This window comes from Ptychodera flava, chromosome 22, assembly GCF_041260155.1.
Source record: "Ptychodera flava strain L36383 chromosome 22, AS_Pfla_20210202, whole genome shotgun sequence".
Taxonomy (NCBI): Eukaryota; Metazoa; Hemichordata; class Enteropneusta; family Ptychoderidae; genus Ptychodera; species Ptychodera flava.
In genome coordinates this window covers 26,913,832-26,941,024 of record NC_091949.1, presented here as the reverse complement: position 1 = coordinate 26,941,024, position 27,193 = coordinate 26,913,832, and the positions used below count along the sequence as shown (strand labels likewise).

General features: G+C 37.4%; 1 protein-coding gene across 3 annotated transcripts; it reads left to right on the top strand.

Annotated features, from left to right (window-relative positions):
• Positions 1-342: 342 nt before the first annotated feature.
• LOC139123081 (probable ATP-dependent RNA helicase DDX46) lies at positions 343-27,193 on the top strand. 3 transcript variants are annotated; one of them, XM_070689064.1, is made up of 20 exons: positions 343-498; positions 3,864-4,166; positions 5,294-5,576; positions 6,405-6,587; positions 7,048-7,257; positions 7,631-7,735; positions 8,813-8,978; positions 9,451-9,747; positions 10,285-10,406; positions 11,704-11,782; positions 13,895-13,977; positions 14,556-14,720; positions 16,168-16,502; positions 17,192-17,354; positions 17,887-18,036; positions 18,595-18,867; positions 19,434-19,613; positions 20,325-20,442; positions 21,179-21,252; positions 25,538-27,193. In XM_070689064.1, the coding sequence occupies exons 1-20, from the start codon at positions 482-484 to the stop codon at positions 25,583-25,585; spliced, it is 3,354 nt and encodes a 1,117-aa protein (XP_070545165.1). In that variant the 5' UTR covers positions 343-481; the 3' UTR covers positions 25,586-27,193. The 3 variants fall into 3 exon arrangements, with proteins under 3 accessions (XP_070545165.1, XP_070545163.1, XP_070545164.1); XM_070689062.1 differs by having other exon boundaries at positions 350-498; positions 3,861-4,166; XM_070689063.1 differs by lacking the exon at positions 343-498 and adding an exon at positions 1,611-1,642 and having other exon boundaries at positions 3,861-4,166.

Sequence of the window (27,193 nt, the reverse complement as noted above, 5' to 3'; positions counted from 1 at the left end):
ACAGTGGTTTTTTGTTGTTTTTTTTTGTCGAGCCTTACCTCGTTCATGTTCTCTCACTTGTTTCTGTCATAACTTGTTAGGATATCAAAATGAACAAACAATAGAACATAACTCTTTTTAAACTTATCTGGTCAGGCAATGTCAGTATTCCACACAATCCCCACCCCCATCCCTCACACCTCTCTCACTTGCAGACTTGTTAGGTTGTGTACATGTATTCTTCGTGCGATCAAAACAACGAAAGATTTTTTTATAACATCGTTGAGGACGCTGTGATTTTTTGACGAACCAACGTACTAGAAATGTTTGGGGACTTCAACATCCGTGTGCAAGACTCTTGGTGATTGGTTTGCTACCAGCCATTTCTGCTTAGAAAACCAATCAAAACTGTTAATACGCAAATAATCTGCACATTATTTATTACACGACGCTAGCACGTTCAATTCAACGAAGTACATATAGATTCAGAAATTTTATTACAATGCCAAGGGAAACTAGGTGAGTACACGTTTAATACGGGATCAGGAACAATGTTCTCAACGTACTGCTGAACAAGGGGGCTTCTGCCTGTCAAGTGAATGCTTAGGCATTGTCGAATCAACAGTCCAGTCTCTGTGTCAGTCGCCGTAAGCGTTTACGTGAACCCTCTGTACAAGGTGATCGAAACATCGAAATCAGAGGCTGGTCAGATCACGGAACAAAAACCTCTCTGGTCAGATAATGGGTTTGCTGCCCATCAGACAAAACTTCGATCTACAGTAGGAGAGAGAAGCAATCATGCTTTCACCGCCTGTGCAGTAGTCCATTGAATTAAAGAGGGGATTTTTACCGCTATCGGTATCACAGTCCGTCTTACCATCGACTGTACCTCCGTGGGTCAACCACGGACCGACCGCAGTGATACTTGACTAGTCTACACAACATGCAATTTTGTAACAGCTAACCTCTCGTAACCGAAAAGTTACAAATCTGTGAATTTTCAACGTCGATAAATGGAATAGCCTACCCCATATGTTTACAACTATAGAGGTACCTCCATGCAACTACATAAATCAATGATGTACGTTGTACTTCATGTCAGATTTTGTATTGACAGGATCTCTTTGTTTGAACGTGGTTTCTGAGACATTCCTAGTTGCGTGTTGAGAAATGGCTAGAATTTGTCCGACTGACACAAAGAAATTTAATTTTTTTTGCATTATCTGTTTGAAGTTCACTTGGAATACTCTGTTGTGAAGAGATGTCATCCAGTATTTACATAATGTATTAATTACAAAAAATAATAAAAAAACCCAAAAAAATGAATGTCCTAGACCCTACACTTGAATCTTCACACATTGCTCTAAATTTATCATATATTATCAAACCCCTCATATCAATTAAAATGTGTCAGATGATAAACACATATTGTTTTCATATGTAGGGCCCGTTGAAACGGTTTCTGAAATGTCTTGAGCCGCTCAAATACATAAACCCACAGGTGAACACTCCTTAGTGGTCCCCAAATGTTTCAGATTTGAGCTGGTGAGCCAGGCGACCTGAACCGGTGTACGGATTAACTCTATACGCAACACACTGTCTGAGGCAGTCACACAGATCGCCATATATGGAAGGCGATAGTGAATATGCCCTTGGGTGGCAAGTAAGTGCCAGTAGAAACTAATTAACTTGATGAAGCCCTAAAATGCAACTTCCACCACTATTTTTATCCATTTTTGTAAAAAAAGTGTGTGTGAGTTATAAATGGCAAAAACCGCTTTTCTGGAATAAGTGACCCAAAAGCTTGCACATTATGTAAAAATCAGCCTTGGGGAACTTCTCCTTTAAGTTGGCTAAAACACTTAAACAAAGACTTAACTTTATCTGTACGGACACACACAGACATTCGACTCTGTTTGCAAATCACAAATAGTGTTTCTAAAACCTTTCCAGTTTTACCTACTGTGAAAACGGTAATATACCGTACACCTGCACTAATAATGTTTACATATACTTTTCAAACAAGAATCCTTGTACCAGTTTAGTATATAAAATTGTGTCTTGAAAATAGGTATTACTTGTGCAGTTTTTGTCAACAATTTAACTGCATGTCCTTTGGAAGAGTGCACTTATGATTGGGTAGACTGCAACAATGCATATGAGTGATATCCAGTGTTCACCACTAGGGGATTTTTAGGGGTGGCCCACCCCTCTGTTTTAACAACCATACAAAGCACGCCGCCCTGGAAGATATCCCAGAATCCACCACTTCATCTTCGCTTCAAAAATGACGGCCATCTAGCGATACCGCGGTAAAGACGCTAAATTTTCAAACCAATTTTAAGAGCCACTATTTATTTTCTAGTAAACTCATTTTCACGCCTACGACATTTTATTGCCTGATGTACAAGACAGTGGTATTTTTTTACGAATTTTCATTAGTTCTACGCATGAATTTTTTGATCGAAAAATTGATGCTTTGTGAAGTTTGGTCAAACATCCAATGTATTCACTTTTCCCCGGACGTTTTTTGATGAAAGTCATATGGTCAACCCAGTCAATGTAGTATCATTCGACTCTTAATGGTACGAAATGTGTCAAACTGTCATCCGACCCCTATCGACCCCAAGCGTTTTCACGTAATGGGGGCTTTCTTTCTGCCTACTTTTAGCGATTTTCTAAAATGTGGACGCCTTATGTAAACATAGCCAGGCCGCTAGGCCTGCAGCTTGGGGCCGGGGCAGCAGGTCACCTCGACCCCTGTCCGTTTCGACCCAAGTAATTCACACCCTCTTGTCGTTGTTTGTGGTCAAATCAATCCCGGTGCCTTATCACTTCGACCCCAGTCACTTTTCATGTTACATGTACCTGACAACGTTTTACTGAATACCATATGCAACTTGTTTCTGTGAGAAAAACTGCTGGCTTCGCTACAACAATCCACGGGACTGTGAACAATCTGATACTTGTGGGAGGCCTGGGGTACATATACCCCGGCCCCATTGTCATTTACTGACTAGGGAACGTGTCTCACTGAAGTGGGGATGGATAAAGCATGTCATTTACTGATTTTTGGAAATAAGGCATTCGTCATTATCGCAATTGCTTGCCATTTGCGGCAAAATTGGATGAGTGAAGCCGATCCACTCGCCTTCGTGTCTTGACGCCAAATGAGCCTATTTCCGGTTTAGGCGTTGGGCTTACAGCAATGCATTATAGGATATCTTCCAGGGCGGCGTGCATACAAAGTAATATATTTTCACAACAAAGGAAATATATGCAAATTATGTACTGTTATGGAAATTAACCATCCCTCTGGATTTCCAAGCTAAGGGGAACACTGATATCTTATTGTGTTGCTCTATGAGACACAAAGTGTTTTGGATCATCAATTAAGGTAGAATGCCCCATTGAGACAGATATTGAGTCTCAAGTTTTGAGCCGGTTGCCTGTCCCATTGTATGGACTCATTTCGAAGATTGTGTAACAACTTAAGTTTTCACCTGCATGTGAAAACTTTATTTCCTCAATTTGTCAAAATATAAATTTTAAACATAAATTTTCCTTATAAATCAATATTGTGATCACAGCCATTTACATGTATGATTTCAAATACTGCAAAATTGTTGGTAATTTTGACTTATGATTTTATTCTTAATTATGAAAGGAAAAATGTGTAAAATTTCTTTGATGAAATGTTGGTAATTTTGACTTATGATTTTATTCTTAATTATGAAAGGAAAAATGTGTAAAATTTCTTTGATGAAAAGTTTAAAATTTTTACATTTGAGGTGCATATTTCCTGAAACAGTGTCAATATATTGCTTGACAGTTCTGACATTGACTGCTATCTATATTGTTCTTTGTATCTTTTCACAAAGTAGGCATTATCGTAAGCGGTCCAGGTCCTCTTCTGGAAGTTCTTCCCGCTCACCATCACCATCCAGATCCAAAAAAAGGCGATCTCGGAGCCGTGACAGAGATCGCTACGACAGAGGAAGGCGACGATCCAGAGAAAGGGACAGGTTCAGGCGGTCAAGATCAAGAGAAAGAAGACGGTCAAGGTCCCGAGACAGAGACAGGGAGAGAGAAAGGGAGAGGGAGAGGGAGAGAGAAAGGGAGAGGGAGAGGGAGAGAGAAAGGGACAGAGAAAGAGACAGAGATAGAGACAGAGACAGACGGAAACGGTAAGTAGCATTGTGTATATTATGTAGATGTCGACGTCCTGATCAAGGGAAAGGAGAAAGAAAAATATTAGTAGTATACACTATGCCAGGATGTAAAAAAATCCAGCCACAGTTTTGTATGGCCATTTTGTCTCAGTTTGATTAAATCATGTGTTTCAATCAGAATGAATTCTGTTCAGATCTGTTTATTGTGTAGGGCTACATGTACGTCAGATTTCACCATGAGATCAGAAATTATCTAAGTTGATATGTTATTAAGCACTGGTGTTGCTGTGGTTCAGGAATATAACCCTGGTACCAATACCATATCTAATATGTTTCCTCATATGATGGCATTGATATATCATAGGGAAACCCTTTAACATGACTGGGAAACCCCTTTAAAATTTAAGTACTGCCATTAGCAAAAACGCTACAGAGTACATCTGCCATGATAAAATTTCAATGACTAAATTGAAGGTAAAGTTGAGGTACAACAGTATCTGTATATGAATGATATATTTACACTTTCCTGTTTTAGGTACAGCAGGATTCTCCACAAGGGGATTTTAGAAATGGGCCACACTTCTGTTTTTGGAGTAACTTTTCATATGTTAATAACTGTACAAAAGCATACACTTTCACAACAAAAGAATTTGGACATTATGCATTGTAATGTATACATTTTTGTATTTGCTGTCCCTCTGAATCTGAACGAAGCTTCAGAATGTCTTTGGATATTTATGATGCAGATGAAACAATAAATTTGTATTGCAGCAGTGACAGTGTGTCCAGACTTTAGATAGAATCTACTTAACCCTTTTAGCGCTTATAAAGTCAATTATTGACACCTTTATAAAATGTACCCCAGTAACGTTTTTTCTGAGTTTTGCCAAAATTTTGATTCAAAACTGTAGCCAAGGAGAAGTGATGTCCATATGGTCCAAAATTATCAAAAAAATTACAGAAAATACATAAAAATGGGTACAATGCTGTAACAAAAATTTAGTGGGAAAAATTACAGCACTCGAAGGGTTAACTCTGTTCCTCTGTAGCAGATTTATTTTGCTGTATTTAGACTAGATATGGTAGTTAAATAGTTCATTTAGGGTCAGAATGACTGGAGGTGTCTCACCCCATATGAACAGATCAAGATCACCTGATCGACACCATCGCTCCCGAAGTAGTCGCAGCAGATCCAGAGATCGCAAGAAGTCACGATCGAGAAGTAGGGAGAGGAGATCCCGGAGTAAGGAAAGGAAGAAAGTCCGTGGGAGCCATGACAAGAAATCCAGCCCACCGGTCAGCAGAAGTCGAGACAGGCGCAGCAGATCAAAAAGTAAAGAAAGGAAACGATCCAAGTCACCTGTGAAAGTCAAGGAGGAACCACAGAAAGTGAAAGAAGAAAGAGAAGCACCCTCTTTGGATAAGGTATTTGATAGCACCTGTCAGTGTTTAATCATAGACACCACCAGTCTTGATAGCAGGGTAGTTGTTCTTGTTGCTTTTTATCAGTAAAATGAATAGTTCAACATGTACAGCACACAAAAATGTTTATAAATAAACAACAGCAACAGCAGTCAAAAGGATTCTGGTCAAAAACAATGGAAATTCTGAATTATCGTTTCTGCGCTTTTAGCAATATGTGCTACAGTGTTGTCGATACCAATGTGCTGTAATATTCAAGATTTCTCATCTCTCATGGTCATTCAGGATATTTCTGTACATTTCCTTGAGTCACCCCCCACACCAGTACACATGTATGTCATTGTCACTGTAAAATCTTCACTGTCATAGTAAAATCTTTAAGGAATCACAGAGAACATTCTTGTATCAGTGTTGTGTCAAATTGGCTCTGAGGATGCACTGGTGGGTGCATCTATTAGAGTATTTTCTTTCTATTTGACTGTTAACCTTGTTTATTTGTTTAGCAAGCATGACTCTACTCTGGAATGAAAAGGACACCATGTGTTCTACAGATTCCGTATGCCCATCAATGTAAAAATTAAGACATCCATGGTACGCCCAAGAGATCAAGTGATGTTGGTACAAACAAACAAACCCACGCGTACAAAGGTGTATGGAAATTCCGTTATTTCTGTGCGTATTTGTGCAGATACTTTCGTTTGTATTGTGGGCCATCTGAACTCTATTTCCCTATCAAGTCTCATTAGAAAAAAAAGGACAAGTGAGTCAAACAGCGGTCTTTGGATATTCTTTCAACTCTAATCTCTTTGCTCTGTGATTTCAATCATACAGGAACTGGAACAGAAAAACCTGGAGAATGAGATGCAGCGTCGAAGGGAACGTATTGAAAAGTGGCGACAGGAGCGTAAGAGACAAGAAGCGGCGGCAGCCCAGCCGGCAGAGCAGACAGAAGTCAATAAAAAGCAGTGGAGCTTGGAAGATGACACTGATGATGAGGAAGAAGAAACTCCTCAGGTACAGATACATGTATATCACAGCATACACTGCATTTAACCTATTCACACCTGTTTCTCGGTATAGATGGCCAACTTTACACTAATAAACAGTATGATTATTACCGAAATCATGAGGTAGAAGGGTTTATGTCTCATGCATGGATGACATTTGACTATGATGCATGTATTTGGAAACTTTTGAGGTTGGACATAGGTCACACATCATGCAGGGTTTTCCACGAGGGGATTTTGAGGGTTGGTGCCACCCCCCCCTTTGTTTTGAGAAATCCATTTATGTCAATATCCAAATAAAAAGAATATATTTGCACATCACGAATATGTAATTATGTATTTATGTAAATTGATTGCCCCTTCGTCAAGGCTATGAAGAACACTGCCATGAATAATGTGCTTTCATATTCAACAAAATGAATGTGTGTGATTCAACAATCTGTGTGCATGGCTTTTTGTTTTCAAAGGAAAATGGCAACAAAGCACCTGAGAGTGGTGAGAAGAGTGTGGCCGTAAAGGAGGAAAAGAAAGAAGAGCAGAAAGAAGAAGAAGATGATGTAGACCCACTGGACGCGTTCATGCAAAGTGTCAATGAAGAAGTACGGCACATTCACATGCAGGATTCCAAGAAGTTGAACAAGGGAAGGTCAACTGTTGTGACGACACAAATTACAGGAGTAAGTCCATTCTTGAAAACATAACGATTGGTTTGTAAATACATTTTCAAATAACGTACCATATGTACTGTATCTCTGTTATGTCAAATGTGTTTAACATCTTAGTTCAACTCAAACCATTCCAAAGGAATAGAAATGACACTTGTTTCAATAATGAGAAATTGAAAATAAAAAAGTCTGCAATCTTCCATTTTCATGGAAATTTACTTTGTCTCAGACATCAGTGACAAAGAAAAAGTAAGGTTCTTGTGAATGTATGATTAGGTTTCCTGTCAAGTGGCATGTAAACATTAGTTAATGTTTGTGGACAGGAGACAGCTGTGCACATTACATAATCATCTGCTTGTCACTGAAAAATGAAATTTCACTTCAGAATAAAGCCAGTGGCAAAATCAGTGTGATGACTGGTATGGCTAAGAAAGAGGAAGATCGATCTAGGAAAGGGGAACTGATGGAGAATGATCAAGATGCCATTGAGGTAAGACAATCAGCTATACGACATCTCTAAAGCTCTTCTAATTGTATGAATCATTATGGGCAATTGAGAATGTAATGGAAAATTGCCTTTTGATAAAATATTTATGTGCAAGATGAGATTGTAAACTTCTTTTTTGTGGAAAATCCATAGTTATTTGATTGTTTTGTGTTTTGGTACTTTACAACTGTGTAGGATACTTGTGTATGTATGTGAGAGCATTGGTATGCATGTGTGTATATACATGTGTGTCTGTGTGTATATGTATGTGTGCTAGGGTGGGAGAGACAGAGGCAAATTAGTAGGCAAGCTAAAGGACAGAGTACAATATGTATTATTTCATTTACACCTGTCAGTATTTTGCCACCACATGCCGAGTTCCTTGTATCTTCAGAGAGGAAGATGTGTCATGAAGTTTTTCAGTCAGCAACTTTACAACTGACTTTTGTTTCTGAAATTTCACGTCTTCAACAAACTTCTTGTTGACAACTCTAACTCTTCATATTGTTACATCACATAATCATATAGATTGACTGTGAAAAATAGTATTGTGGCAACGTAAAAAAGAACCATATCAAGAACAGATCAAAACACAAAATACAAGTCAATCAATCATGTTGTGACATCAGTTTTGGTAATATTATTTCTTTACCACAAAACAACACAGAGTTGATTAAGAGAAGCACTGTTTTAAGGTAGTACGTGCCTCTAAATTGAAAGACTTAATTTATGCTTAAACTTTCCTTTAGGAAACTTTGAACCATTGCCTTTTGAAAAACCAGGAACAAAACTCAGGGGTCACTGTGCAAAATTTGGTAACCAATATTCACTTGCCCTTGAAATTCAAAATGGCCAACATCCCCATTTTAACTGTATGGTGAAAACAGGAAATTATTTAGTTTCACAATGGCAGGCCAGTGAAATCTGTATTTACTCCATGAGCTTCAAAATGAGCCCCTATAAGTGGTAGACCAAATTGCATTGTAAAAGTTTGAAAGTCAGAATATCTATCCACAAGATGCATTCTACCGTAACACTTACATCTCTCTGACTGTGACCTGTTTTTCTGTTCCACCGTAGTATTCTTCAGAGGAAGAGGAAGAGGACTTGAAGGACGCTATGACCAGTTTAATTCAGAAGAAGAAGAAGGAATTGGAAGCTGTTGATCACAACAAAGTGAATTACAAACCATTCCGTAAAAACTTCTATGTTGAGGTGCCAGAGATTGCTAAGATGACTGATGACGGTGAGTCATACGGTTTAACCTTTCTGTACCAAATGAGATCTCTTGTGCTGTTTTACTGTGGTAGGGTTAGAGAGTAAGATAAGAAACATAGGCAAAAAGGGATGAAATCCCGTATGATTGTGAAAAAGACATATCACATCATTTTGTTTAAAGTATACATGTAGGGATGCGAGTACATGAATACCTTCAGCAATATTAGTCTTGTATGTGCTGTGTCTTGTATAGGCTGTGTCTTGTATGCGCTGTGTCTTGTATGTGCTGTGCCTTGTATGTGTGGTGTATTTGCTGATTGCCATGTGTGATAAGATTTATAAGAAACGTTGTTTTTCAACGGTAATAGAAAAACCAGTTTCATTTTCAATGTATGTTGTTCAAACTGAAGCAGGAGTGTTGACGTGACGGTATAGAGGTTATATTTGAGATTGAGATTAAAGTCCTCACTTGATAGTCCTTCTGTGGTTTTCATTCACAGAGGTTGCAAGTTACAGAAGTGAATTGGAAGGAATTAAAATCCGTGGTAAAAACTGTCCCAAACCAGTGAAGGCCTGGGTACAGTGTGGGGTCTCCAAGAAAGTGCTGGACGTACTGAAGAAAAACAAGTATGAGAAACCCACTCCTATCCAAGCACAGGCTATCCCGTCTATCATGTCTGGGAGGGATTTGATCGGTATTGCCAAGACTGGCAGTGGCAAGACCCTGGCTTTTCTCATTCCAATGTACCGGCATATCATGGACCAAGATGAACTGGAAATGGATGAGGGACCCATTGGTAAGCATTGAATAATCGATTCATCTCATTTTGTCAGCTCTACATGTTTATGTTGTTAAATTAAATCCAGTTGTTCCAGCTGTAAAGAGAAGTGCTGAACTAATGGATAGTGTTGAGAAGATTGAAAGTTTATTTCGGTATCTTAGGAATAGCAATTGAGACAGCCCCAATAGATAGATAAATATATATATAAATGGATAAATAAATTGAGACACTTCCAATGAATAGACAAATAAATAAATTAAGAAAGAAAGAAAGAAAGAAAGAAAGAAAAAGAAAGAAAAAAGAAAAAAAGAACAAATTCAGTTCACTTCAAGAATGTTCAACAAATTACAAACTATGAACAAGTTTATTATTGATGAGTCTAAGTTCTGCCTTTCAATGTCGTGCTGTTGTGTTTTCTCATTGCTTTCAATAGCATGTTTGAGACCATGTAGGGAGAAAAAGATACAATAAACACGTCACACAAGAAACGTCAATGATTATGCCTGAAGGAACGTTTCAGTACTCAGTTGTTTCTCATCTCTATATTTTCAGCTGTGATCATGACACCAACAAGGGAACTGGCTATGCAGATATTCAAGGAGTGTAAACGGTTTGCTAAACCACTGTCTCTGAGAACTGTATGTGTCTATGGTGGAACTGGAATTAGTGAGCAGGTTAGTATACCGGTAGATGTGATGTCAGAAGGGTCAAAGTAATGATATGAAAGACATCAAACTCCTCAGGAAACAACTGTTTGGAACATTTGCACTTTGGCACTTGTTATATTAACATTAAGGTAGAACGCACCTCGGGGACAGAAATTCGGGCCTTCAAATTTTTTCAATTTTCCTCTGACCTACCACTTGTGGGGGCTCATTTTGAAGCTCTTGGCGAAAGAAAAGTTTTTACCGTCTTAGTTTTTTGAAAATCGAAAATTTTATTTTTTCGCATAGAGTTTACACAGGGATGGCGGCCATTTTGAATTTCAAATATCGAGAAATCGCAAGATATTTGTCTCTCTAGTACCAAAGTTTGCACGGTGACCCCTGATTTTTATTCTTGCTTTGGTAAGAGAATGGTTCAAAGTTTCACTGAGGAAAATATGAGCAAAAGTTTAAGTCTTTCACTTTCGAGGTGCATATTACATTAAGGTAGAATGCGCCTTGGGGACAGATATTCAGACTCAAATTTTTACAATTCTATTTTGGTCTACCACTTGTGAGGGCTCATTTTAAAGCTCTTGAAGTAAGAAAAAAATTCACTGCTTAGATTTTTGAAAATCTTAAATTTAATTTAATCCTATAGAGGAGACAGGGATGGTGGCCATTTGCATTCAAATACTGAAAATATTATATAAATTGTTTCTCTTGTACAAAAATTTGCATGGTGACCCCTGATTTTCATTCTTGATTTGGTAATAGAATAGTTGAACGTTTCATTGAGGAAAGATTGAGCAAAAAACCTTTAATTTTTGAGACACGTACTTCATTAATAGGCCAAACCCGGAATTCGAATCGACCATCGACCACGGTACAAACAAAGCCATGTGCGCAAACGCGCGCGCACAGACGTACATGTATTTCCATACGCGTTCAGTACACATGTGGGTTTGTTTGTACCGGCATCACGTGATTATTTGGGCGTACTGAGTATGTAGAACGGCGTACGCATCTTTTTATTCGGAAGTAGAACCATTGTCACGGCATAGAATTAATTCAACAAAAGTTCACTCACTTGGGTTTTCTTGTACATAAACATATTGTGATTTGGTGATTCAGCAATGTTATTTGTGTGTTGTGAATTGATAGCTGACTTTACCTTGGCATTTCTTGCGGAGTTTAATGTTTTGGTGTGCAAATTTAATATAATGGCATGAATGCTCTAAACATCAAAGATTTTTGTCTCTCTCATCAAAGATAAAGTTACGAATTACATGTATTGTTTTAATGACACATTTCTTTTGTTTTATAGATAGCAGAGTTAAAACGTGGTGCGGAGATAATAGTTTGTACACCTGGGAGGATGATTGACATGCTTTCAGCCAATAGCGGTAAGTCTTCCTGTTCAATGGGTGTGGTATGCATGTTACAGAGAATTCTGCCTACACGATAAAACTCATATCAGCTACAAGAGTGAGTCAGTTGTGTTTTAAATAGTGTTATGTAAAGTGTTAGCTGTGTGCTGTACCATTGCTATTGAGTGAGTGCATTGCAAATTTTGAGGAGCGCTGTCCCCATAGAATTTGATAGGATCAAACTATCCTTTTTACAAAAATGACACTGATATTGATTGTGATAGATCTTGGGTATTTTCTGATGCATACATTTAGTTAACAATGAGGAATTATGGTAACGCCACTGCTCAAACACAGAGTTTAGTAATCTTGTTCAAGAAGGTGTTTACAAATTCTGTACCAATACTTCAATGATTTTCTCCATGCTGTTTTTGATTATAATAATGTATAATCTTCGGTATGGTAACAATTTCTGATGTCCTTTCATGTAAGTTTACTGAAATGCTGGTCAAATGACTGAAGAGCCCCTGTAAAATTTACTGAGAACCCCGTAAAATTTATGGGGTACTGGTTTTAACAAAAACACTGTTGTAATTTTACAAAGATTGAAGGTACATCTTGCTATCAAAATTTACAGTATCTTAACAAAATGTTTGGAATGGAAGTGTATCAAATATCAGATGTCAAGGAAGTGATCTTGAAAGTTGAAGAAGCTATTCAGATGTTTAATGTGTTTGCTGTAAACCTGGAAAATCAGCACTCCCCAAACTTACAGATAAAGCCAACATATTTCATCAACCATCAGACGATAACACTGATGACTTGGAAACTCACCAATAATCAATGAAATTTTGTTCCTTGTTTCAGGAACTCCTTGGAAAAACTAGACAAACTTGCAACCCACACACATTATGAATTTTGATTTGCTCTGTAATATTGTGTATTCCACACATATGGCGTTTTAATGTTTGTACTTTTTGTCCCTTCAGGTTTAGATTGATCGCTCTAGAGTGTTGTTGTCTTGCTAAGGTGTGAGGTGCTGACACAGCTGAGAAGAAGTCGCTCTCTAGTTCCACTGTAGCATATTTATCCCTGCTTTAGATCCCATAAACATGACGGGGTAAATTGAATTTGAGCGAGAAACAAAAAATGATGTTGAATAATTTCTTTTTAAAGCAAAGGCAATTTCCAGATTTGTCGAGTGCAGTCAGGGAGCGATAGTATTCATTGTGTTAGATATCATGACAAATATAAGCAGAGGGAATGAAAATATTGTGAAAATGGCCAACCATTATCAAGCAGTGTTCTTATATCAGAATTTTTGTAAACCAACAGTTTTGCATCACTGCGCAATTAAAATACATTTGCATTCTTTAAAGTTGGACCATGGATCAAATTAGAGTGTTTCCTTTGTCGTTGGTGTTGTGTGATAGAGTCGTCTATAAATGGTACATCTGCAAATAGTCAGTCAAATCAACAAGTGCAACTAAACTTTATAAACTGATTTATAAAGACCATGTGAAGTAATCTCTAAACCATGCAACAGTTATTGGATTCAGTATCAAGCAAATACAGAGACTATTTACAACAGACGATACTTTGCACAGACCATAGTATATCATTGACTTTGAAACAATTCCATAACTCATGTATGTATGTTAAAGTGGTTGATAATGAATACGTTTCAATGATTAAGTCAAATGACTTGGACCTGAAAAGCAAACTTTGATACCTGTGTTCATTAGAAGCTCCTATATGTGTTCGTCATTGCCATTGTTGATGTACTTGTCCCAAGCCTCTCATTAATGTATTTACTTAGTGATACAGATCAGACCATATGTGTTTTTTTCATTTCATCAATATAATGAAACAATCTTACAAAGCAGCTAAAATGTCTCAAAATGGACTTAATCTGTCAGAATTCTGAGATGTAACAGTATTCAGGTAATTTCATGTCATGTAGTATTGATTTTGGTTGCAAACTGTGCCAATTTTTATCCATAGTCCAACTTTAAAAGTATCATGTATAATTTCTCATGCTGTTATAGCCTTGATAAAATTTTGACTGATATGAAATTATAGCTGTGAAAGTACTGGTAGCATATTTTTACTAATTGGATGTGTCTTATTTCCTTATATTGTGCATAGGGCGTGTGACAAACCTAAGACGATGTACCTATGTAGTCCTGGACGAGGCTGATAGAATGTTTGACATGGGTTTTGAACCTCAGGTAATTACTAACTAATGTTCCTTGCAGGATGTACGTAGAAAGATTGCCTGAAACCCATCCCTGAAAAACAAATGATTCAGACTAGACCTAAAATTTGCTCAGATTACAATGAAATGCATACTTTCATGCATACTGTCATATCCCTGTCACGTATACCGAGTGTCTTGAAAGTGAAAGACTTAAACTTTTGCTCAAACTTTCCTCAATGAAACTTTCAGTCACTCTCCTACCAACTCAAGAATAAAAATCAGAGGTCACTGCAAAATTTGATACTAGCGAGACAAATCACCCAACTTTTACTGATATTTGAAATTCAAAATGGCTGCCATTCCTGTGTTAACTCTCTGGGGGAAAATAAAAATTTCGACTTTTAAAAAACTAAGACAGTGAAAACTTTTCTTACTCTAAGAGCTTTAAAATGGGCCCGCACAAGTGGTAGACCAGAAAAGCTTCGTAGAAATTTGAGAGTCTGAATATCTGTCCCTGAGGCACATTCTACCTTAAAGAAAATCCTGTAAATAGGTCATGTCTGTGTATGATTAAAAATCACTCGTTTCTGCAATTCTTTTCTTCTATAGGTAATGCGTATTATTGACAACATTCGACCAGACAGACAGACTGTCATGTTCTCAGCAACTTTCCCACGTCAGATGGAAGCTCTAGCCAGACGCATCTTGAACAAACCTGTGGAAGTTCAAGTGGGAGGACGTAGTGTGGTCTGTTCTGACGTCGAACAACATGTTGTAAGTTTCTCCTTTTACTTACATTCAGGATTAAGATAGAGGGAGTGATTCACATTTATTCATGCTGTCTCTGTGGAATGTGGACATCTATTCTGTGCCAACAAGTGTAGTTTGTGCAGCACATTTTGATATTTAGTGTTATCGCTTGCACAAGCCAAGTTTAACTTTTCCTGACAAAAAATAGGGGAATTATATTCTGGTTGTTCCACATCATGACATCATGCACCACATCATCGATTTTGTTGTGACAGAACTTTTTTGCTGTAACCTTTAGGATATCAAAAAAGTAACATGGTGATTCGTACTTCTCCCTGCAATTTAAATTCTCGTTACCTTAAATAGCTTTTGTCTTGTGTTTGGGGGGGGGGGGGGGGGGCAACTACGATATATAGCAATGCATTGTGGGTAAAAAGTTGACTTCTCACCTCAGCAAGAGTTTGAGATCATGATCTAAAATTAAAATACTTTTAACACAATCAAGCGTAGTCATGTCAAAAATTTCTGTTTGTTTGTAAAACTAGCTAAATTTATACATCTTTTCAACTCTATACAGTATGATCTCTTGTCTTTGACTCATGAAGACAACTGTAGTAGTTACATCACTGAAAAAAGTAAAATATCTGGGAATAATATGTAAATATAACGTATCAAAACAAATGGAAATGCATTAATGTCTTTGCAAATTAAAACGAGGTGTTAATGAAAAATGTGACAATGAAGTGAATGCTGAATTGATTATTATAGAAATAACGGGCGACGCGCTGACCATTAACGTTTATTTGTGGGCAAGGGCGAGAGGAAAGCCAAAAATTAACAGGCAAGGCTTGCCGAGCCCGTTAATTTGGCTTTCCTCGAGCCCGTGCCCACAAATAAACGTTAATGATCAGAGGGGAGTCTGTTATTTCCATTATTTTATCAGCGAACCTAAGAAAACCGTCAAAATTTCCGAAAATTTCAGTAGCGAACGACAACTGGGCCCCAGAAACTGAGCATTACACGATGCACTGTCACACGCGCTGTAAATAATTGGTAAATCCGGAGCTGTTTTCAGAAAAAAGTATCTCAACTTGACCTACAAGTGCTCCATTTTATTTTGTGATTGATTCTGATTTACGTTTGAGCTGTAAAGTTACGATACTTTGAGTTGTTAATCTTATTATTCATATTCATGGGCATGTAAAAAAACCATTACTGTGTATTTGTGGTCAGTCACGTGGTTCAGCTCGACCAATCAAAATGCCACGAGCATGGCATGGTAATATAATGAATATTAAAGATGTAAGGTAGGACCTTACAGTTGTATAGCTACGGAAGTACAGTACACGGTTTTTATTTGTCCTTTATTATGTGTTACCAGGTGTATGGCTTTTTTTGGCAAAGTAGTGGAGTGTTTGATTGTTATGATTCAGTGAATTTAAATTGATAATGTCATATGGTTGCATCGTAGTTCATACTTGAAGACGACGAGCAGAAATTCCTAAAGCTGCTTGAGTTGTTGGGCACCTATCAAGAAAAAGGAAGTGTGCTGGTGTTTGTAGAAAAGCAGGAAGCAGCAGATCGACTTCTCAAGGATCTGATCAAGGCCTCGTATTCATGTCTGTCATTACATGGTGGTCTGGATCAGTATGACAGGGATTCTACTATCCAAGACTTCAAGGCTGGTAACATCAAACTGCTGATAGCTACCTCAGTGGCCGCCAGGGGCTTGGATGTCAGACAACTCATCTTGGTGGTGAACTATGACTGCCCTAATCACTATGAAGATTATGTTCACAGAGTTGGGTAAGTTTAAAAAAGCAAATCTCTTCCCACTTTTTTGACAAGACAGTCCAAGTTTCATGTGAGAGGACTCTTCAGACTAAAATGAGTTCTAATTTCTCTCTCAGAAGTCAATGTTTTCAGTTTAAAAAAGCAAATCTCTTCCAACTCTTTTGACAAGACAGTCCAAGTTTCATGTGAGAGCTGGACTCTTCAGACTAAAATGAGTTCTAATTTCTCTCTCAGAAGTCAATGTTTTCAAAAAAATAAAAATGAAATAGCAGTGAATATAATATCCAATTGCCAGTCTTGTTGTGGCAGCAGGTAGATGACAAGATGCTGTAAGGATCCTTTGTACAAATTTCCATGAAAAATAGAGGGCTTCAATCATTGTAATTTCTTTTTTGGGATGTTATAACTACAAAAATGTATTGAAATGTGTCTGTAAATTTAATGGGTGACTCTTTTCACTAAGATTAAAATTAGAAATCTTGAAAATCACCCACTGTCACTTTTAATTCAGGATCCAGTTATTTATTTTCATACACATGTAATTTCCTACAAAGATTAGAATCATTGGCAGGTGACAGACTTAGGCTCATTGCTAAAATGTTGTCTGTCAAAAAGTCTTTTATTCTGTGTGTGCGATCTTTTATTTAAATATGCGCAAGATGCAAATATACCATAACAATCTTTTCTCTGTAACCCTGCAGTCGCACTGGTCGTGCCGGCAACAAAGGCTTTGCCTATACATTCCTTACGCCTGAGCAAGAAAGTTATGCCGGAGACGTGATCAAAGCCTTTGAACTAGCAGAGCAGAAACCACCAGACAATGTAGTAAAAATGTGGAACGACTTTACAACCAGACAGAAAACAGTGAGTAAATTGTTGATGTGTAATATAAGTCATGAGGCCAGCAGTCAATTTGCAGTAACCTTGGGTCCAGAACTATACTGGTAGCTACCTAAAACTCTGTTTTGGCTTTCTGCAAGTGACTTTTCGTGCCCCAAACTCACATTTAGTTTATCTAAAATTCATGTTTGGCGATTTGAGACCTATACCTGGTTACTCAAAACCCAACTTTGAGTTAAGTATGTTTGTGCTTTGTATTTGTATTGTATTATCTGGAACTGGCATTTGCTCACCTAAAAATCCATATTTTGTGTTGAAGTTTATGATCTACTACCACACTGAATTTGTCATTTCCAAAAATCCTACTAGATTGCAATATGACATTTAGATAAACCAGGCTTCAAAGATTTGTTTTGTTTGTTACTTTTTATCAAGATATAGCGATAGTGATAATCAATACTTTCAGCTTTCTTACATGAAGTTGAATTGCAAATGGACAATTCATTTATCGCTTTCTTGACCTGTAAAGTTGTCATAAATTTCTTGTCAAATGTAGGAAGGAAAGAAGATTATGAAGAGTAGTGGTTTCAGTGGAAAGGGATTTAAATTTGATGAAACTGAGAAGGAGTTAGCCAATGAAAAGAAGAAACTGCAAAAAGCTGCGCTGGGATTACAGGACTCTGATGAAGAGGATGCCGGTGTTGATGTAAGCAGATCATCCAATAGTATTTACAAATCAAGTGACCAGTGAAGAATTGTTTCCAAAACCAACAATCTGCATTTTTGTAACCAGAATATTGACTACAGATGTCAGAAGATACAAAAAATTTGTTGGCGGACACTACATATACAGCTCTCAAGTCACTGATTATCCTTGTGTGCTTGCATTCATTTTCTGCATTGCAAATCAATATCTGTGACATCAGTGATTGTTCTGTAAAATGGTCTAATTGTAGTAATTCACCAGTTTAAGAAGGCTTCAAAGCAAGTACAACTCTTCAAAGAGATCATTTTAGCAGAAGGATCAACATACTTGGTCAAGTAAGGAAGGAAATTTAACAAGTACATGTACTACTATAGGTGAATTGTCTCAGGTGTCAAGGACAAATCAGAATACCCTTTGGTTAAATCACCATCCTACTTATTTGTAAATGGGTCTTGCCATCAAAGACCGTCTTTAATCAAATTAGGGCAAAAATGAAAAGAAAATAAGTTTTCAAAGGGACACCCACATCCAAGGTATATTTTTTCCAATTTGACACAGATTGACCAGCAGATTGAAGTCATGTTTGCATCTAAGAAGAGGGTGAAGGATGTGACAGTTCCGGTGGGAACCAATCCGGCATTAGCCGCCACCGCTGGCAACCAGCCAGCGCCAGGCGCTGCTCCTGCCACCGGTGTCAACACTGAGAAGTTAGAACTTGCCAAACTGATGGCGGAGCGTATCAACAGAAACTTGGAAGGTTCCAAGGACATCATGCAGCAGGCTACACAAGCAGTTTTGAAAGGCGGTGCTCTGGCTGCTCCAACTGTATCGGTAAGCTTAAGCCAATGGTTCAGTCCAAGTGCTGACCATGCATACCAGTTCTTTCTCAACATTGACACCAATTTGATTATAATGTGACCGGGTGTTGAACATTTCTCTTTGCTTTGTATATACATAAGTGATTGTATCAAGGCAGTAGTATCTGCCTCAAAAGTGAAAGATTTGAATTTGCTCAAACTTTACTCAATGATATTTTCAACCATTCTCTTTCCAAATCAAGAATAAAAATCAGGGGTCACTTTACAAATTTTGGTACTAGAGAAACAAATGTCCTACTATTTACCGATATTTGAAATTCAAAATGGCAGCCATGCCTGTGTTAACTCTATGGGGAAAATGTAAAATTTTCGGTTTTTGAAAAACTAAGAGAGTGAAAATTTTTCTTACTCCAAGAGCTTTAAAATTAGCCCCCACAAGTGGTAGATCAGAAAAGAATTGTAGAAATTTGAGAGTTCAAATATCTGTCCCTGAGACACATTCTACCGTTAAAACACTTATTTGCACCAGGTTAAGCAGTGAAAATTACCAAAGTTTTGTTACGTGTGTTTCACTTTCAGGCTAAGACAATAGCAGAACAAATGGCAGAGAAGATCAATGCCAAACTCAACTACAGACCACCATCAGAAAACGATGAACAGAATGGCAATGAAGCTCCAACTGAAACATTCCGTAAATATGAAGAAGAGCTGGAAATCAATGACTTCCCACAAACAGCCAGGTGGAAAGTTACATCAAAGGTGAGTAATAAACTATTGTGTGTGGAAAGATATCACATGTCATCTGCACCAAACTTAAATACTAAACAATAACATTGTCTCTTCCATATAAGGCGTCCAAAATTGATATATCCTTTAGCCCTTTGTAAACTTCAGATACTTCTAGTGCAACTACTAAACTTTATGACCTGGGTACTGGTGGATATAGCAGTTATGTTGAAAGTCATGTACTGTACTTTTCAATCAAAATCTGTCTTATTCCTTCATTCCCTTGGACTCATTTCACGGAACACGCCCTACCTGTTCAAATATTATTATTGAAGACATTCACATGTAAAACTTGAGACAGAAAGTGAGATTTTACCAGCAGAAAATTACACTGTAGGCTGTACCCCAGTGTCCTCTACTTCCCACACCAGTATGGTTTGAATGGAAATACCCCTTGAATCAAATACAGTTGAAGTGAGAGGGACCAAGTGGTAATTTGACAATTTTCTTTCACCAAAACAAAGTACCTTAAATTTACCGATATTTAAAATTCAAAATGGTGATCATCCCTGTGTTATATCAAACCTTTTAAAGCCGATGAATATTTTATTTACATCATAAACTTCACAATCAGCCACCACACGTGGTAAGCCAAAAAGATACTATTGTACAAGTTTAAGAATTCAACTGTCTGTCCCAAAGGTGCATCTCACCCTAACTGTGGTTTTTTATGTTTGAAAACAGGAAAATCTTGCACAAATTCAGGAGTACAGTGAAGCTGGTATTACAATCAGAGGAACATACATTCCACCGGGTAAAGAAGTGAAGGATGGAGAGAGAAAGCTGTACTTGGCAATAGAAAGTAAGTTGCCCCAGTTTGAATGCTGTTTGATAACAGGCAAATGTGCAGTACTTTCAGTGAGTGTAAAAACAAACCATCAGACCTTTGAGTTTTTGTTGCTGATAGATTTTCTCTCTTAAACTATTCTCAAATAAGACATTTTTCAGAATTTCTCGTAAAGTAGTACTAAAGTATTCTAGAGGTAAAATCAGTTTATAAGGAACTTATTAATTACTTTTGCGTGTCTTTGTTTGTTGGTTGGGAATATGAAATAACAGTTTATGAACATTCAAAATGTTTTGTTACAAAACTATTAATAGAGATGGTCGTGGTTCCAAGACACAGTTTCAAAGAAAGTCTCTCTGAAATGGAGAGAAGAAAATGATAGCCACCACTGACAATAGCAAAAATTTCATTGACAAATGTGAAGATATCACTGATTGACTATTGTTGATAGTAATTGTACGTAATCATAATTTATGGCGGTGTCAACAATATTGTATTGTTTGATAAGTTTAAATCAAAACCTGTCTTATTTGGTAAGAGTGCTGTCATATCATGCAAAAACAGTCGGTGCTCATATTACTTTTATGTTAATCACTCATGGTTTATATCATGAGAATCATGAAATGGAATTGACGTTTGAAGACTTACAAAATGACTTGAGTTGTCGTATGCATATAGTGTAAGCTTCAAAAATGTGCATTCTCCCTTTCCTATAATGTAATTATATGATCCTGTATTTATTTGAATCTAGGCACATCAGAGCTTGCTGTTCAGAAAGCCAAGAAGGAAATCACCAGGTTGATTAAAGAAGAGTTAATTAGACTGGTAAGTAACAATTTCATACAATGCTATTCATCACTTAAGTGATATCAACATCTCACCAATCCATCATGGCAGATAATATCCGTCAATCAGTGTAGTTCTTTATTGCTCCACATTTACAGAGTCCGTGACTGCGCCCCGGACAGCCAATTTGCAATATACCCAGCAATATTGATGGCCACACAGTGATATCGCTCAGCGTTTAGCTGTAGGCCTTTGTAGGCATGAGTTTACGTTGCCGACGCACTAAGCGCCCCATGAATCCAGACTATAAATAAACGTGTCTGGATCAAACCATTTCCTGTACGGGTACTGTCCAGAATATGGTCATCAAACCTGTTACATTTGATCCCATATTTTGACGTCTTGTATCGGTAAAGTTGTATGGGACACTGTGATATTTTAAAAATAAAGTTATCATTTTCGTTTATTGTCGTTGCCTAGAGTGAGTGATTAATTAACACCATTTTCTAAGTTTCTGCTCAGTGAGACCCCGAAATTGAAATTTTGAGTGCCCTTTCCGGTTTAACGTAAACACAATCGTGACGTAAAATTACCCCTTACACAGACATCGCCAAGTTCAGTGCAGTCAAAACTTTCACCGGTTGGTCGTCACTCATTGCCAGGAACTTTCAAATATGTCAAAAATAACCGACATCGACAAACGGTCGAAGATCATTGACTTGTCGATCAAAGGTACAAGTGTTTGAGAGATCGCGCATCAACTATGTATGCCGAAGACAACCGTGCATGACATAGTAACTCACTTTCTTAAGACTGGATTCGTTCATCCTTCGAAGAATCGCGGAGCCCTACGATCAAAGTGCTTACCCGAAGTCGTGAATTTCGTGGAATATTTGAAATTCGGTAAGCCTTCAATGACTGTTTCCGAAATTCGATCTGAACTGCTCAATCAAAATGTCTGCACAGAAGAAAACCTCCCTGCACACAGGACGATTTACGACATCCTCGGCAGAGATTTAAATTATTCCTACAAGAAAATACAGAGTGTTCCGGCTGAACAGTTGACTGAAAGAAACATCAGAAAAATAATGCAGTACATCGATGACATTTCTCAACTTGATCCCCTCAGTGTGCATTTTTTTGATGAAGCGGGCGTCAAAAAGACATCGGGCAACAGACAGTATGGACACAGTCTGAGAGGTCAACCCGCATTTGAAGTCCAGCGATACACGTCGGACGTGAACTACACGCTAAACCTCCTTCATTGTGCATGGGGCGTCGATTACTTTAATATTCTCGATGGCCCTTCGAACGGCCTTGAAATGATCCACTTTTTTGAGGAGGCGCTTGAAGTCGTTGACGAACAAGATGATCAGATTTTATCTCCGGGCGACACAGTTGTCATGGATAATTGCGGATTCCACCATGGTCGGATCGCAGAGCCATACCTACGGGAACTGTCGGGCGAGCGCGAAGTTACTTTAGTGTTTCAGCCTCCGTACAGCCCTGAGTCTAACACTTGTGAAATGTGCTTTCGATTTGTCAAAGGGTATCTCCGTAAACATGATGTCTTTGCAGTTCAGTTTACTGAAACTGCTATAATTGAAGCCGTTTCCGACATAACCCCGCTGATGTCACGCAATTTTTTTAGGCTGTGTGGATTCCCGTTTCATTGATTTACAAGTTGAAGTTCACGTGGTCGTTGTTGTCGCGTGTACTCGTGTACGTAGACGGGAATGCCTAAATAAGAAATTGATCGATTAGTTTTCGTTCTGAGTAGTCGGTATGTGAAGTAACATTGATTTTGTTGATTACTTCGATAAAATTTAGTTCGATTTACATTTAGATAGCGTGTAAGTTAGAAAACGTTCTCCTTTATTTGCCCTTGACTTGCGGGCTTCCAACTACTGCAACTAGTGATTTCTAATAATCTATAAAGTGCGCAAAGGCTATCGGATGATGCCGAACAGAAAGGCGAAAGTTTTTCAACTCAACTTTTACCGCCACAAATTCTGACGACCGCTTAGTGGATTTCTCGTTTGGAAGAAACCATAATGCAGGAGGTTTGGGAAGCTAACGAAACGCGTATAGCATTTCAATCTTCCAATACTTTGGTCTTATAAAAAATGAAAAAGAAACGGTATTTGTAGAAAAAAAATACTTTATTAGCAGTGTTGTATTTTATGTAAAATTTTGTGTTATTCTTACCACTTCGAAGTTATTACCGTGAGCAGCCACCCCCTGAAAGAAATGATTTGTACCAGGAGATGTGTTTACATTTCACAACTTTTGACACAGGAAATGGTCGCGCTGATAACAGCAAGAGAAACACACTTCACATCTGACCAAATGTTTTGCTAATTAATGAGCTAATTGTGTGTGTGGCACATGATATCGCTGGGTATATTGCAAATTGGCTGTCCGGGGCGCAGTCACGACATCTGTAAGGTAAAGTGCGACGAATTCGGACGCGCACACGCATAAAGTTCATGCATTCAAATAAAATCTAAAACTAACAACACAAATCGATCTGAAAGAATCAGAACGTTTGAGTAGCGATAGCAATGTCTGGAAGTCAGCTCATCGAGAAATGTGGTGTCATTCATTTGTTGATAACCAAAGTAAAGTTTGTTCATTTTACACATCACTCTATTATTTTTGACACTCTATTATTTTTGAAGTCATGAACTTTATTGATATTCAACTGCAAAGAACACTGTCCTCTGAGTCTAAATTTGCAGTAACGTAGTTCCTTTACCACCTCTCCGTGAATTTGAACTGCTTGTAAAACTTGGCAACCAGTCTCTGTGTGTGTCACCATTGAAACTGATAGCTGCTGTAAAGATATAAACATACTACATAGTAAATTAGTTTACAGACATCTTGCTGCGTCACCTGCTGTTTTAGTCTGTCTGATGTTGGCGCAAAGTTGTAAAAGTTGACCACTAAAAGGGTAAATTGTTGAGCAAACTGACAAAACTAATTAGGTAGTGTATCAATATCCAGCTGTATCTCATCGTCAAAATCATTGGTGCTGTAACTGTAACTCCAGCCTGCCGCAAATTGGTTATTTTGCAGCGCATGTATTTAACATCACCTGTCATTGTTGAAATTGCGCTTTTACCTAATTTTTTGACCCAGTCTCTTATAAATACATGTGACCTATAACCTTGTCATATTTTGACCCCCTAGGAAGCTGGTTTTTATTCAATATGAGCGAAAAATTAATATTTCTCTCCCATTTACATGGCGCATATTACCCATTCAACTGGAGATAGTATAAAAAGTAGCACGGTGACACCCTTTTATTACAAGTGTAAACTAAATGGTATTATGTCAGGATTTTATTCGCCAAGTTTGGTCAAAATGACACCATTCAAAGCGACAGGAAGAAAGTTTGAAAATTATGTAGTGATAGAATTTCGATATTGTTATTTTGTAATCGATACTTATGTTAAAATTTCTTTACAAACATCATGAAAACTATACATTCGATAGATGTGGATCTTAAGTCTTGGTATTTATTAAAATTAACTTATTTGCTAAGCGTTTTATAACTACTTTCTATAGTTTAAGTGAATTATATCATTTTTATTTATTTCTAACGACGCCATTTTAACGTCGGTTTCCATGGAAACGAGCTTGGTGGACCCCCATTTTTTACTTCATTTTTGCACTTGCACAACTTCCAAGAATATTTGTGCAAAGTTTCAAGAAAATGACACCACAACCTAATTTTGACATAATTCGTAGTACTTCACCTTAACTCAAATCCTTACAAAATCCAATGACAAGCATTCAAAATAATCTTGAATTTGTCGTTTTCATCACTGTCACACGTTCAAGTTTTCAGTCATGGTTTATCCTGTAATTGTTTGTGCCTGTAATTTAAACAATACCCAATAATTATGAAACTGTAAATGGCAGTAATTAAAATAACAATTTCATCACATAGGAATAGTTTATGACAATACATATTCATTAGTTTCAGTTGTTTTGATGTGCAATTATCAGATTATACCATTTCAGTGTTTGAAGGTGTCTACTGCCGTACTACCAGTATGTCTCAATGGGGGTAACTTTACACTGAACAATCAAATTGGATATTAACGCTTTGTATCAATTGATTGTTAAGTTGTGGAAATCTAACTCACATTAGAATTCCTCCAAAAGTATACAGAAATTGTTTTGGTTCTTTACCTGATCAGAGGATTGAAAATGAATTACCATAATGAGATGGCTTTCTATAGTAGAACCTATTGTTGTGGTGCAGTGAAACCTCCTGTGAAGTTTTTGAAAATTTTCTCACATTTGTATCTTACAGCAACACTCTTATCAGCCAACCAACAAAGGAAGATACAAGGTTTTATAGGGTGTATTTGAACTTGAAGCCCAGTAAAGTTGGAACCATGGTTCAAAGCTGGCATCTTCATTCTTCTGAAACTGTAGTGTACTCTTGCACTTTGTACATCGCCAGAGCAGTTAAACAGATTTGAATTTTAGTCCTGTAACACTTTTATTTTTCATATTCTCTCTCCTTTAGGAAGTAGAATTCACCTCGGGGGCAGATGTGTGCACTCTAAAACTCTCACAATACGTTTTTGGTATACCATTTGTAGTGGTTAATTTTGAAGCTCATGGAGTCATTAAAGGATTTACTTGCTTATTTTTGTGAAAATCAAAAAAATTGAGTTTTCCTCATAGAGTCAAAACAGGGATAGTGGCCATGTTGACTGTCAAATTTTGGTAAATTTAAGGTACTATGTTTCCATAGTGCCAAAATTTGCTTTTTGACCCCTTTTTCATTCTTCATTTTGAAAGAGAATGGTTGAAATTCCCTGAAGAAAGTTACAGCAAAAGTTTAAGACTTTCAATTTTATGGCCCATACTATTTTAACGATGAATATCTCTGCTATCCTTACACAATTATAGTATTTTCATAGACTGCCATTCAGCACCAATCTCTTCCACTCCCTTCCCCCCCCCCCAAAAAAAAGGGGGAAAAATGGTCCAAACTGTTCTATACTGACTCACAACTGGTTCTGGTTAACAGACCAGTTCACCTTTCTTGCTAATTGTTCAATAAACAAACATGTACTGCACAGTACCTAGGATATTGAAGGACAGATGTCAACATGTTTGTATGTGTTGTGTATGCTAGCCCATCCAGTTCTGCTGCATCTATTCAGTGCATCAAAGTGATCTAATCCATCTCCTCTTTGTCAAGGAAAAATTGAAACAATAGAAATGTCACAAGTGAAATTAAAATTAATAGCACATTGTTGACCCTTAATGATGTTCATATGTTAATAATCTTACCTGCTATATCGCAACCTTTTTAGTTTTTCATTTGTGAATGAACCCATATAATCATAAAATATTCTGAATTTATCAACAATTGTGAAATGCCACTCTGGTAAGGATTATTTAGATTTTGCATGCTTTCCTTTGTGGTGAAAGGTAAGACAAAAATATATGTACAATCTGGTTTTGCTCCTTTGTGAAGTAGTGGTTAGCTGAAAATTAAAAATAATGTTATGAATTACCATGCTTTCCACAAGTTGATCAATGGAAGCATTTTCTTCAGACTAAACAAAAGTGTTGGATTTCTGTTAAGAAGGATAAGAACTTTGAAGTTATTTTGCTACAGTAACCTGAAATTTGTATCATGTAAGTGTGCCATGTCTTGTCAAAGAGGGCCACACCTATTTGAAGGACATACAACAATGGATAGCCAAAACTTAGTTGAAATTTTATAGTTGAGCAAAATTTGACATGGAGACGTGTGACATAGAACAAAAAGCTTCCACAATTATCAATCTTTTTACCAGTTCATGATCAGAGTATGGTACTACAAGGACATGCATTGTGTGATAGACCAGTTCAAACATGTGCTTTCCTTTGATTTTAAAAGAATGTACATCATCTTCTGTACTTTTTTAAAGTGAACTAAGAGAATAAAATAAAGATTCTCAGAAAA